General features: G+C 38.2%; 3 protein-coding genes across 3 annotated transcripts; 2 read left to right on the forward strand and 1 right to left on the reverse strand.

Moving 5' to 3' along the window:
- Window positions 1–798: 798 nt before the first annotated feature.
- On the forward strand, window positions 799–8,530 carry LOC147554869 (uncharacterized). The gene is made up of 9 exons (XM_086659886.1): window positions 799–1,489; window positions 2,448–2,653; window positions 2,851–2,977; window positions 3,242–3,301; window positions 3,408–3,509; window positions 3,655–3,756; window positions 3,837–4,033; window positions 4,421–6,212; window positions 7,711–8,530. Exons 1-9 carry the CDS (start codon window positions 1,064–1,066, stop codon window positions 8,269–8,271), a joined length of 3,573 nt encoding a protein of 1,190 aa, XP_086516012.1. The 5' UTR covers window positions 799–1,063; the 3' UTR covers window positions 8,272–8,530.
- A 910-nt stretch (window positions 8,531–9,440) lies between these two features.
- On the forward strand, window positions 9,441–12,498 carry HCF107 (high chlorophyll fluorescent 107). Its single transcript, XM_086659887.1, has 8 exons — window positions 9,441–10,024; window positions 10,102–10,245; window positions 10,340–10,645; window positions 10,728–10,787; window positions 10,914–11,159; window positions 11,262–11,372; window positions 11,485–11,661; window positions 11,743–12,498. Exons 1-8 carry the CDS (start codon window positions 9,458–9,460, stop codon window positions 12,145–12,147), a joined length of 2,016 nt encoding a protein of 671 aa, XP_086516013.1. The 5' UTR covers window positions 9,441–9,457; the 3' UTR covers window positions 12,148–12,498.
- On the reverse strand, window positions 12,378–13,686 carry LOC147554871 (uncharacterized). The gene is made up of 3 exons (XM_086659888.1): window positions 13,432–13,686; window positions 13,219–13,263; window positions 12,378–13,108 (listed from the first exon to the last, which is right to left on the reverse strand). The coding sequence occupies exons 1-3, from the start codon at window positions 13,528–13,530 to the stop codon at window positions 12,611–12,613; spliced, it is 642 nt and encodes a 213-aa protein (XP_086516014.1). The 5' UTR covers window positions 13,531–13,686; the 3' UTR covers window positions 12,378–12,610.
- Between the last annotated feature and the right edge of the window lie 526 nt (window positions 13,687–14,212).

Here is a 14,212-nt window from a genome sequence, read left to right on the forward strand (position 1 = left end):
AACAGACAAGCAACTCTATGGGGATTTATTTATTTATTGACACCATTGAATTCCAAATATGGTAAAGTAGATCCCGGATGGGGAACTACCCCTTGCAAGGTGGACCTTGCTATTTCACACGAGATTCCACGTGCACATGCTACTTGGGTTTCAGCATAAACAAGCTATGCTTTCGGCTATCGGACTCCCATAAACAAGGTGTTGTACCTAGTTGACTGAGCTATAACCCTTGTGCTTGTGATGGATAATTAACTGATACATCATAAAGACGAAAATAAGCGCATACATAGTAAAATACACTACAAACAGTCGAATCAGGAACATCTTGACTCTAACAAAAGTACTTGACCTTTGATACTATTAGTGTTTTCCCTGATGATGTAAAATAGGACCAGTAGGAACTATATGAAGATCACGTCAAATTTAACAACACAAATAACATGAAATACGAAAAATCATGTGCAAATACATCATGTGTTAGGAGTATTTGTTTGATTAAATATAATTCCACACAGAGATTGGACTCACGTCAGACTACCAGATAAGGCTATTGTTTCATCCATAACTATCTATCTAGAGTGTGAGTCAGTTAGTACTTGTTGAAATAGATAAAGAAAACAAGCATTGCTAGGGCAGTATCACATTACCAGAAGGAAGAAACTTTGGTCGGGTGATAACATGTGTATCTGAAACTTACAGCTTCCAAAGAAAGAAGATTACATTTCTACCCTTACCAAGATGACGTTCATTGTACGAGCGTAATAGAGCCTTCAGCTTATTTGAGGGCAAATGCGTCATATTGTGAAAAAAATATCTTATCACTTCATTCTTAGAAGTTAGAAGCCCGGGAAGAAAACGAGCGCGGCAGAATTACTACTAGTAGTAGTAGTAGTAAGTATTATATTTCACAAGACCAACATAAACGAAAATAGATGAATAAGATTAGGGTTTAGGGTTTTTGTCACGGAGAGGCAAACATCACCAAAACCCTACCGAGCTTCAATCTTGCTCTAGGGTCTCTGTTTTACTCAGTTTGTTTTTTTGGAGGAGTATTAGGGTTAAGATGGAAGAAGATATGGACGACGATTTCGGTGATCTATATGGTGATGTTGAATTAAGTTCAGCTCTCCAAGTCTCCAACTATAATCAATTGTATCAGAAGAATCAAAACGAGACAAGTAGTAATGATGCCGAAGGTGATACTAACTTGAATAACCTAGATGAAAATCCGATTCTTGATAGCTCAAAAGATATAATGTTAGATAATGGGAGTGATAGTGAGGATGATTTTCATATTGTGTTGAATGAAGATGATGGTAATGGGCTGAGAAATGTTGGAATGATGATGATGGAAGGAAGTGAAGATGAAGAAGGAAGTAAGGATAAGAAATGGGTTGACAAGTTACCCAGTGATGGATTTGAGCTCAGTTCTGCAGAAAGAGGAAATGGAAAGAAGTCTAGTTATTCCTCACAATATTCCCAGTATAAGGTAGAAAAATTGTTCCTTTTCCTATAAAACCACAAAGTTCATCTGTATATATTGTACTACTATAGATTCATTTACTTTAAATGAAAGTTGAGTTTTTGATTCATTAATTTCTAGTTTAATCCTTAAAGACATGTAGCAAGGAAAAATGATGGTTGGAAATAGTTTGTAATCTGAACAATTTTTAGACAATGTGTGAGTAGTTAAACCAAGAGACAAGAGTGGTGTGAAGTCGTGGATCGAAAACTATTCGTATGAGCAAAAGTAAATGTAGTTTTGGCTTTGCAGATTTAAAGAATGTAGTTATATTGCCCATTTTCATTATTTAATAAACTGAGTTATTTGGTGGTGTTGCTTATAAATTATAAAAAAAAGTGTAGGATTCTAGTCTCTAAATGATTCAAATACCATATCCTTAAACTTTGTAACAGGTGCATTCTGTCTTTTGAGTGTAACACACATCTAATCCTGGAAACACCCATCAAAAACTGAGACTTGGGTTGTTGATATAACACTGCTACACTGGTATTATGGAGGGGTATGCTGAGAGGGCATAGGTTTCACTTCGCCTTTATATAACCAGGGTACATTTACCCCTCTATTGTTATTGTCATTTCTATGGTTTCTTCCTCAAAATTGGTCATGGTGATATATAACGCAACCTGATTATATATTATGGTCAGCGACTCAGTACCTACTGTTTAGCCTGCTTTTCTCTTTACCAATTTCCAGCTTGGTGGACTCTTTTCTTCAGGGAATACATGATGAAAATCGTAAGCTTTCAAATGGAAAAGTTATATGCAAAATTTGGATGGATAATGGAATGCTATATAACTTGTTCACTCATACCTCTCTATATGTCATTATTAACTATTCATTACATGCGTGATCTTGTCGTCAGTTTTGTACGTTCAATGTCGTTTCTTGTTCTGAATCTTCTGATTGAGATGCTCTCGTGTAGTACGTAAGGCCCCATGCCACACCATTTCCAAGTAGCACCAAAGTGAGTGGAGTTGGCGTTTCCTTTGCATCACCCCCATCAGGTAGAAGTGACTGGGATTTGAATGGCTCCAGTCACTTGGTGGGATCCGGTTCTGGGGTTGTTTCAACTTGTACAACCTTTCCAGCAGTTTCCCAAGGATGTGATTTCTTTCTTCCCCGTAATAGGTAAGTTTTGCTGCAGTGAATTGTACTAGACTTCCCTTGTTAGGGATTGTTTGGAGACTGATTGACTTTATGATTTGTTTATCTGTAATCAATATTGGTGTGCATGTGAAGGGTTGTTAGTCTTGTTTGCTTGATTTTAATCCTAAAAGTTGTTTCTTCGTGGTTGTAATGTTTGTAGTTCTTGATATTTTGTGCAGGACTATATTTGATATAAATATTGAAACTTTTGAAAGGAAGCTATGGAGGCAAACTGGAGTAGATATTACAGATTTCTTCAACTTTGGTTTGGATGAGGACAGATGGAAAGACTATTGCAACTGCCTGGTAATTGAAGTTATTTTAAAATGTGTTTTTTCGGAGAATTTTGTGATGTTATTTCAAAGAAATATGGGTTAGATAAAATCTGAGATGGTCAAGTGGTGCCCTACGACAGATAGGGTGTTGACTTTGGAACTTCCAATGCATAAACCTAGCCGAACAATGTGACTGGATACATCTTCACATGTGCTGCACTTGCTGGTTGATAGACTAGACTTAGTTAGGATGTATCTAGTAGGCACCTAAGATATCCTCCTATCTTCTTTTCAGGAACAAATCAGGCAGCAAGCTACCATGCCGACTAGAACTCCATTTAACGGATATAATCAGGTGTGTTATTTGACATCGTAACGTGAGAAATATATCTTTTTCCAGCAACCTGTTATATTTTTTAATGTGTCTTATTTAGTTTTAACACTCGTATTGTTTCTCATAGGCATCTGATCCCGAATTTGATCATAAAACTGCAACTCCAGAAGCATTGACTCAGGATGTTGTCTCTTCTGATGCCATTAGGGGTATCAGGTTGCAGAAAATAGTGCGTGTAAATTCCAGAAGTTCTTTGATTTTAGTTGTTATGGAAAATCGTATTCATATATGTATTTTAGTTTTTCTATAATCAAATGTCCAGTAACACTTTATTTTGCTATATTATGCTTTATAATTATTTCTTCTTTATCCAGCCAAAAGGTAAAGCAATTCAGGTCGAAGGCGGCATTGGTGAGCGTCGACCATCAATGGATGTAAGGCGCCCACGAGACCGAGACTCAGATGTTGTGATACAAGTAAGTAGCACTTTGAAGTGTCTATGAACTGGTCATAACAGTTCCTTACTTTCTTTATTACTAATATCAGAAGAGTGCAGATTCCTGTGCAGGACTCGGATAAATTCTCCTCCAGTTCAAGCAAGGAAGAGCAATGGTCCCTGGATAAAACTATGGAGGAAGGATCTGAAAAGAGGGACTCCGATTTGGATGATAACAAAGATGGGCATCTGATGGAAGCTGGGGATGAATATAGCAGAGAATTTAATCCCGAAGACACTGGAACCGGCTCAATGAGGTGAGAACGAGGTCACTGATAAGGACCTTAATAGTATGATAGATTTCTTTCTCATTATTCACCGTCACATTATTCATTCATCATTAAGGAGAAACGAAAATTTATCACATTATTGGATTCATGCTAGACGTGTTAATATCTCCATAACATGGATGCTCTGTAATTGTTAGTTTTCTGCACTCTTGGCTACACTTCATCAGAAAAAGCGAGTGGTAGATTGGTTAGAATGTCTTGTTGTGTATTGAGAAGTGGATGGTTTTGAAGTAAAAGATGACTCATGATCTGTATAGGCTCTACTTTTTCTCTTTTTTGTCTCTTTAGTGTGAATGCAACTTGATTCTTCTGGTGGTTTCTAATTATCTTCAATTGTTGTACTTATATGCTTAGGTGCTCGAAGCAGACGTTTTCTACTGACCGTGGCAGTCAAGAAAATGAGAAAATTCGTAATGGTGACGAGTATCTTCTTAAAAAGGTGGCTAGAAATTATGTTCTTGAGGAAGTTACAGACGAAATGGACACAGATATTAACGGCAAGGATGGGCTCGACGAGGATTTTATTAAAGCAGGAACATGTGTCTCAGAAGCTAATTCATCACCTGGTAATCGTATCCAGTGTAGTTATAGTCCCTCATTTGACAGCCAATCCGAATCATCAGAAGTAGGAGATGACATTGATAATGAAGATACGAGGAAACTTGCAAAAATGCCATCGCTGAATTCAGTCTGCGGGTTGCCTGAGTCAGTCACATCTGGTTTACATGACCAAAAGGAGTCCGGGAGCGATGAAAGTAAAACAGGACAGCAAGTTTGTTCTGAAGAGCACTCTCCTTTGCAAGTGGAGCATAACTCTCGAAGTAGGTTGAGACTACGAAGTGTGGCTGAACTAATGATTCGTTCAGATGATGATGAGGCTTCCCCTGTTTCTGGTAGAAAGGGTAGGCATAACAGGAGCCGCTTGAATGGAAGACAGAGGGAAAGGAATATTAGCTATGACCGTAAGGACCGGGAAGACTTGTCTTTGTATAGGCAAACTAAAACGTCAATTGATTACAGCCGTGGAAGGTTTAGAGAAAAGCATGTCAGAAGTGCTGATACTGGAATCCCGAGAAAAGAGTACCCACAATTCAGAGATGAAGTCAGTCCACATATCAGAAGGCACAGAGTAGAAAGAGAATATTTTCTTAACAGAAAAGATGTTTTTAGGGACAATTATGTAATGGAAAGAGAGGTTTATCATTGCGAACAGCATACTAATGGAGGGATCAGTGGTATCACTCATGAGGAATCCATACGATCGGCTTCAGAGAACTTGTCATTCTATAGAGATGATGAGAAATATCATCGTCAAAGAAGGAGAAGAGATGATTACGAATGCAGGAAGGGAATGGAAGTTGATGATTTCGTGTATGAACATATGTACGAGGAGAAAAAATTTCAAGATGACGAGTACAGAAGACATGTACCCTATCATGATAGAGAAAATGGCTACTTTCAAGAGAAGTATGACAGAGACGGAATTTATATTGTAAATGAAATAGAGAAATTGGAGAGAAGGGAGAGATATGGTGGGAGTCCCGACTTTGATTTTGATGATTCATGGAACTTTGATCGGCATGATGAAGAATGCTGGAGACCTTCTGATCATGACTATTTACCCCCTTATTCTTATAGAGGATCTCACAGTTCAAATGAAAGAGGGTATCATTATACTACTTCACCAGGAAGTGATGTCTTTGGGTCAAGGAGATCAGATGGTAGAAGAACTGCAGATAGTCAGAGACTTTTACAGTCTGAGAAACAACAAAGAAACACTAGTTGGTCGCGCCCCAACTTTAAGGATCACAAGGATGCAGATCCTGGTCACCACGGTTATCATGACGGAAGAGAATACATTTGGCAGCCTAATTTGGCTGTAGATAACTTAAACCCAAGGGTTCAAAATCGTGATAGACTGCATGGTGAAGAAGCACCATTTTCCTGTGAAAGGAGTCCAAGACATGATTATATTCACGGTCAAAATGGTTTGACCTGTGGCGAGATTATGCGTCATCAGTACCCAGAGAGGGGTAAAAATAGAACTGTAAGAGAAGAAAGGAGATCTTTTGAAGTTAAGGATCCCGAAGCAGAGCTGAGGTGGAGGAACTCAGTTGACTTGCAATCGGTTGGTTGGGAAGGAAAGGTAAAATCAGGGAAAACAAGGTTAATAAGGATTACTGTTGTACATGTATCTACGGCCACCAATTGTTGTTTAGTGATGTCTTATTTTCATTATTTTATCAACAGCTATTGTGTTGCATGTCTTACTGAATTTCTTTATACATGTTCTTCAATTCGTACTTCACATTTACATGCCAAGGCGAGTCTAGCCAAATTCAGTAACACCTTCGTGCAACAAAAGCATGCAAGCAAAGAAAAAATGATGAGGCAAGTTCAGTTATATATTGTACGTAACAGAAAATGTGATGCACGTCAATTAAAGTTGTGTTGCTTGCCTTTGCTAGTGGTTATCATATTTCTTGCATGATTAAGACGAATGCTCCTCAAACCTCGTGTTGTAAGTTCTGGTTTTATCCCACTGGTGCTGTAAGAAAGCATATTATTTCTTAAATAACAGGTGAAAAGTACCTTCTGATTCTGTATCTGAAGCTCATAAAATACTTCTGATGCGGTTCTTTTCGGTAAGGTTTACTTTGTTCCGGATTTTCTGATACTTAGTAAAAGTGTTCAGTTCTTTAGTGAAAGTAGATCTCTGAATTCTTTCACAAACTGTAGTATTTCTTTTAGTTGTCCAATTATTGTTCATATTAATGTTTTGAATTATGGCAATTCCAGATGATTATGTAGGCATGCTACCCTAATAGAAATTATCAGCACTCATCTGAAATCACTTTTTAGATTCACATAGCTCCTATTCCCTTTTATTTTGGTGTCTGAGCTAGAGATATATCCGAAACGAAGTTCTTGAACCTGGTTTCCTGTAACCTGTAGTTGCACCTGGTTTCCTGTAACCTGTAGTTCTCCATAATTTTCTTTATTTGTCGAATACTTGATCATAAATTCTTGTTTAGTTATCCTCCTCTCTAAGGCGTGCAAGTACTCTTTCTGTTCCGTGCCATTGTTATGTTTTACTTTTTGTACTTGCATTGTTACTATTGATTTTTCTTTAGTTAGATCAATCTTATAGGGAAAACCCAGAATCTCTAATCCTAGTATTTCTAGACTACTTAGTTGGTTATTTTATGTAAAATTGTTTCAATGGGTATGTTGTATACGTGCTAGATATTGTTCGAAATGGAACTGCACTAAATGACCAGGTAAGTTTCACTTTGAAACTTTGCTAGTCATCCACTGCCTTGTGATTTTTTGCCTTTTTATTTTTCTGACTTCATTATTTTCCGTGGAAGATTTTTCTTTTCCACCACTCCAGTCACTTAGTTTCACTAATCCAAAATAAAATTAAAACAACTATGATTGACTATCATTTATGTAGTTTATATTAGTAGTCTGCTACTAGGTTAATACAACATCCTGTCATTGCATTCTGCTGTGGTAGGTTCATACAGTGTCACTTTTCTGATAGAACTAGTCTTTTGTTCTGAAAAGTTTATTGACTGATGTTTTTTGTTAGACTGAAATTAAATGTTACAGTTGCTTATAGCAATATCAACTCTCTGCAGTCCTCTGGAAGGTCTAAAGTCATGCCTCCATGGCGCAATCATAGGAATGACAGCATTGTTGATGCAACTGATGACGATGTGACCTTCAGACGTTCCGACCAGCTATACCAAAGAAAATTTCCGCACCGCCTGCAGAATTTCGGAAGTAATTATTCCAACGGAGTCGCCACAAAAGTTCATAAAGTAGGCCAATCTCATATTGATCACAATACAGAACAAGGTAAGGAAAAGCTGCTTGAGAAGCATCCAGGTTGTCAGCAGGGTCGGGTAGATGTGGTGCATGAGGGGAGACAGCTACAAGTGAAAGGCCCTGAAACAAAGAAAATAGCAGATAGTGGTGATGCAGGGGAGAATTCAGAAAATGCGGTTAAGGATAAAAACCAACGGATTCTTGAGACATTAGCGAAGATGGAAAAGCGGAGAGAGCGGTTTAAGGAGACCATCACTCTGAAAAAGGAGATGGACAAGAACCCCATGCCACAATCTGATATCGTGGTTGTAGAAACAACAGAAGTTAAGCAGATGAGACCTGCACGAAAGAGGCGTTGGGGTGGTAATTAAGCTCGGTTTCTTGACTTGTGGGTGGGTCGGTCAGTAAGCAGAACTTAGAAGTTGATGGAGTTATTCAGTTAATATTATCTGTAGAGAAGAATTCAACACAGTTATCGAATGGAATAAAATGCATTCAGTGGGCTGATAAATATTTGCAGTTTTAAAAAACACATCCTGTATTGGATAGATTATATTCAGATCTGATGTTTCAGATGCTTTTCAATGTATCAAGAACTATAGTGTTTTTTTAATGGAGGCAGATCTGATATAATCAAGACTCAAGTAATTTTGGCTATTCCCATCTTTTTTCATATAAAGATCTTCATGTGCAGAGCCGAAGTCTTGGTTTTGGGGGACAACCTTTGAGGACATAGAACAAAGATATGGTGCACCCTGATATGGAAACTCTCAAACTCAGACCTTTCAGGATCGAACATCTTCTTGGAAACTGAAACTGAAGTTGTTTATTTTGGTTTCAATACTAGCAAATACAAAGCTGACATGGCCGGCCCTGATCGGTCCAGTTGTTTCTCGTTTCTCACGTCCTGACCAATCCGGACCGCCCACATCAACCTTTGGGCCCGTGGCCTCGAAAGTCAACCATTTATATTGGCTGGCACCGAAGAGTTAAGGTAGAATTGCAATTTGGGGTGAAACCAAATTTATGAGGGGTGTTTATAAAGAGGCTGAACTAGTAGTAGTAGTAGTACTTAATAGGAGATGATGACGTGTCCTTGATCTTCTCTACTTGGCGATTTTTTGAGAGCCAGTAAGTGGGCACCACGTGTCGTAAAGGTAAGAGATTAGGATTTGAAGCTGGTCCCACCAAAAGTGAGGAACTACGTGGTTCATCCTGGACCAGCTAAGCTTCTTATCTGTAATTATTACTAGTAAACCCCATTCATTAGTCCTAATATCCTTTTACACCCCCTTCGTTAACCATAATAAAATGATTAAATTGGTCTCAAAAGTCCGCCTAAACTAACCAGTACGGCTAACTAACAAGAAAAACTAGGCAAAATTCAGAATTATCGAAAACACGAATACGAACAAGTCACGTAAAATTTCTTGTTCGTTCGTTCGACAACATTTTTCTGAACTAATAATACTAGTAACATCTACGTTTTGTACATACAGTTTTATCTGTTAGAGCTACTCCTACTAACCAGTGTGTGTGAGAGAGAGAGAGAGAGAGATGCAGGTCTTCTCCTCTTCTCCCAAACCTCATTTCCATGTACTTCCTCCTCATTCTCCATCTTCTTCTTCTTCAAACCCTAGTAGTCATCCTTCAAAAGTCATCTTCAATCTCCCAACCAAAACCTCCCCTCAATCCTCTTTACTTCTCAGACTTGTTCCTTCTTGTTCTTCCAAAGATTCAGCACCTCCTCTTCTCCAAGATAAACAACCTCTCTTGGTTGACTCAGATGATGAAGAAGAAGTTAGTCCCAAGGAAGAACCAATCGAAAAACTGCCCACAGTTCGTCGACCAGTCATGGAGCTTCCAGTAGAAGAAGCTGATGTTCCATTGACTAACACTACTAGTCAGGAAGATGAGCAAGTGGAAGATTTGTCTTCGTCTTCTTCACCGATTGATATAGGGCTTTCTGAATTCGCGAAAAAAATGCCGATTTTTGAACCAGAGAGAGTTCAATTGAGTCCTGACAAAAAACCACTTGGGGTGAACTTGGAACTAGCTCTGTACAGAGCTAAAGTTCTAACGAGGAATTTCGAGTTCGATAAAGCAAAGGAAATCCTTGACAAGGTGAGCTAAACCCATGATTAAAACTTTACTATCATCTTTCTTTATAGCTTCCTAATCTTTGAGTCAACTTTTGTTAGTGTATATTCTTCTGGCCGGAAGACGGACGGCCTTATGTTGCTCTGGGAAAGATTTTGAGCAAGCAATCGAAAACTGCAGAAGCGAGATCGATATATGAAAGAGGATGTCAAGCTACCCAAGGAGAAAATGCTTACATATGGCAGGTTGATGATCTATGGGTCAAATGTTCTTAATTCTTGTTGAAATTGTCTTGCAAAAATAGATTGAATTGTATGTTTCTTTGTTCTTCTTTTACAGTGTTGGGCTGTTTTAGAGAATAAGATGGGAAACATAAGGAGAGCGAGAGAGCTTTTCGATGCTGCTACAGTTGCCGATAAGAAACATGTCGCTGCCTGGCACGGATGGGCAGTTCTAGAGCTAAAGCAAGGGAATATCACCAAAGCTAGAAATCTTCTTGGTAAAGGACTTAAACATTGTGGTGGAAATGAATACATATATCAAACGCTTGCCTTACTTGAAGCTAAATCAAATCGTTTCGAACAAGCTTGCTACTTGTTTAAGCAAGCTACTAAGTGCAATCCCAAAAGCTGTGCTAGTTGGCTTGTAAGTCTGCCATTTTGTCATTCTTAAGAATATGTATTCGATCAAGGCTTTCTCGAATAATAACCAATTTAATTCAAATCAGGCGTGGGCTCAAGTAGAAATGCAGCAGGAAAACAATCGCGGCGCGAGAAAACTATTCGAGGTGATGCTTCCCCATCTCTCGAAATGGCAATGATCAAATGAAGTTCGATCTCTATTTGCTACTATCGTGTTTTCCTCAACCATTTTATAAGTAATGTTGGTCTTACTTTTGTTTTTCGTTTGGCAGAAAGCGGTCCAAGCTAGTCCGAAAAACAGGTTTGCGTGGCACGTATGGGGGATGTTCGAGTCTAATCTGGGTAATATCGAGCATGGAAGGAAACTTTTCAAGATAGGTCATGCACTTAATCCTAGGGATCCTGTTCTTCTTCAGTCTCTTGCTTTACTAGAATACAAATACTCATCAGCAAATCTTGCTCGAGTACTATTTCGAAGAGCATCTGAACTCGATCCACGACACCAACCTGTGTGGATTGTAAGTAACCCCACAGACACATCTCATACGTTTACTATGATTTGTTGGTGCTCAAATGGTCTCGGATCTACCATAAATTGATCTTGAATTGATCTGATTCAGGCTTGGGGATGGATGGAATGGAAAGAAGGAAATATTATCAAAGCTAGGGAACTGTATCAAAGAGCATTGTCAATTAGCTCCACTACAGAAAGTGCAGCCCGTTGCCTTCAGGTACAGACCATCCTCCATATCGGATTTTTTTTTGTTTACATTTTTCTTTCGTTGTCACAAAATTAACAGCAAGAAAACACTAAAAGGTGTGCCCTGTTGCTAAACGTCGCAGGCTTGGGGTGTTTTAGAACAGAGGGTAGGTAACATGTCTGCAGCTCGAAGATTATTTAGGTCATCGTTGAACATCAATTCTCAAAGCTATGTAACATGGATGACATGGGCAGCATTGGAAGAGGATCAAGGAAATTCTATTCGTGCCGAGGAGATTCGAAACCTCTACTTTCAGCAGGTAACAAAACTGAAATCCTGACACTATCCGTGCTATATAATCTCTATACTGAACCAAATTTTACTTTCCTCGTGAGAACAGCGAACCGAAGTGGTGGACGATGCTTCATGGGTTATGGGATTTCTTGACATTATCGACCCAACACTTGACAGGATAAAGAAACTCTTGAACTTTGGTCAATACCCACCATTACAAGGATTAGATGCTCTAAGGAAGATAGAAAGAACTAATAGCACTAGTACAGAGGAAGAGTCAGCAGATACTTCCTCGAGCCTTCTCAGCGAAGGTGCAGATCAAGAAAAGGCCGATGCTATTTCGAGTGATTTCGATTTGGATGCTTTCATTAAAGAAAAGTTGGGTCTTGATGAATCAAGACTCGAGGTTCAGATGGAAACAGGAAGGCGAATGGAGCCTAAGAAAATTAGATATTCTAAAAATGTATGGAGATCCGAAAGCAGAACAGTTACAACTTTACAGCGATCCTAATCTTGACCTTCTTTTCTATCCGATACGCATACACATTTGAAAGATGGAAAAAGGGGGCTAAAACTGAGCACAACCTCTTCGAATTTCTTGACTTCACAGGAGCAGCAGCAGCAGCAGCAGCAGCCAGCAGGTGAACTTTGTTCCTAAGATTGTATTCATGACAACCGATACAAACGACAAGGTCAGTTAGATTCATAAAGATTTCACTGTTATTCATGTACGAAATAGGATTATAAAATGTAAATAAATTTTTCTTCGACAAATCTTCCGACTACTATAACTGCTGGATAAACATATGTTGGTAGCTATCAGGAATAATATTTGCAATAGATCTCAACTCATATTACGAAATTTGGAATGGTTTGGGTCATTTTCATAAGTGTAATGCTCTAAAGAAATAAACCCGAAAAATGAAGAACAAAATGAAATCAGATTTAGTTTATACTTTTTCTTTGAACCATCTCTATAGTCTCTGTCCCGAAGAACATGGAAAAGCACCACCACCACCACCAGACCCAGAACCAGAACCACCACCACCATTAGCAGCATTAGCAGCATCACCACCAGAAGGAGTAGAATATCTAGTCCTTTTGGCACCCCATGTCCCAATATCTACAATATTCTTCTTCTTTCGCCTCCGTCTCTTCTTGACTGTGTTTTTCTTGCAACCATCATTCATTTCATCCAATTTTAGATGAGCATTGCCTTTCATTGTCGTGGTCGGGTACTCTTCAACTTCATCATCATTACCATCTTGGGTAGTAGTAGTATTAGTTGTGGTTAGGGTTTGAATAGATTGCAATGCACATTCCTTCCAGTCTAGCTCATCAATATCTCTTATGACCTCCTTTTTGGAGAGAGCAGCAGAAGACGAATAATAACATGTTTTCTTCTTCTCCTTGATTGTCGAACGTGTCGGAACCAACATTTGTATTGAACTCAGAGCATCTAAAAGATCCTTCTGAAAAAAACAACAACAGTGTATGAGAAACTATTGATTTATGGCATTGGCATCCATCCATCCAAGTAGAATGAAATTACAGAGAGGGGGGGATTGATGATTTAAGGGACCTTAGGTTGATTGTGTATTTTCTTGAATCCATGCATGTAAATGATCTGCAACCAAATAAGAATGAAGATAGATTTTTATATATAGAGAGTATGTTGTTTGAGAATGGGTATGAAGAAAATGAATCTATCTATCTTTGAAAACCCAGATACAAATCAATATTCTAAGAGACAAGAATGAATCCATAAGTTAGAGAGAGAGAGAGAGATAGGAACCTGTTTAAGATGTTTGATGGTAATGTTGTCATAATGTGTGGGATTGTTAAGGAAAGAGATGTAATCTTCTAGAGTTAGGTTTTTTTTCACTCTCACCATTATCACTATTCTTCTTCTTCTTCTTCTTCTTCTTCTTCTTCTTCTTCTCTTCCAAGAAGAATAGAATCAAAAGCCCACCACCATATTAATAACACTCACTCTTGAGCTCTCTCTCTCTCTCTCTCTTCTTCAATGGCGGTGTACTACTTTACTCTTGTGGAGTGTTGTTCATCTGGTCTATTTTATAATCACTACAATGACGATATTACCCTCATCATTCTAAACAAACCCCGACATTTTCAAATCATACGCCGGTTACTCGGTTAGTATTGTCCAAAGTCCAAACTAAACCAAACCGGTTTTTGGTCTTAACATCTGTTTTTATTTTCCAAACTAATAATAATAAAAACAATATTTGGTGACCCTTTTACAAAATTTGAAATGATCATCAAACAATATTTGGTGACCCTTTTACTAATACTAGATACATGAGAGATAGATGTCGATTGTTGTATTAAAACCAATGCGTCGTTATCTCTGTCTAATCTTCTCACCCAAGAGGTCCATAGTAGTATCCATAATTATTTTCCTCTCATCATCTTTGACAAATTCTCTACAATACAAATTTCCTTGCAACACATTCGTGATACTTTTCATACAATACTTTTCAGATTGTCATTTATTTATATGTGGTAATTTCAACAAAAAAGTACTAATAAAATTATGCTCTCATCATTTTCCT

Source organism: Eschscholzia californica, unplaced genomic scaffold (genome assembly GCF_041429995.1).
Source record: "Eschscholzia californica isolate CP2 unplaced genomic scaffold, dmEscCali1.0.p SCAF_2, whole genome shotgun sequence".
NCBI lineage: Eukaryota > Viridiplantae > Streptophyta > Magnoliopsida > Ranunculales > Papaveraceae > Eschscholzia > Eschscholzia californica.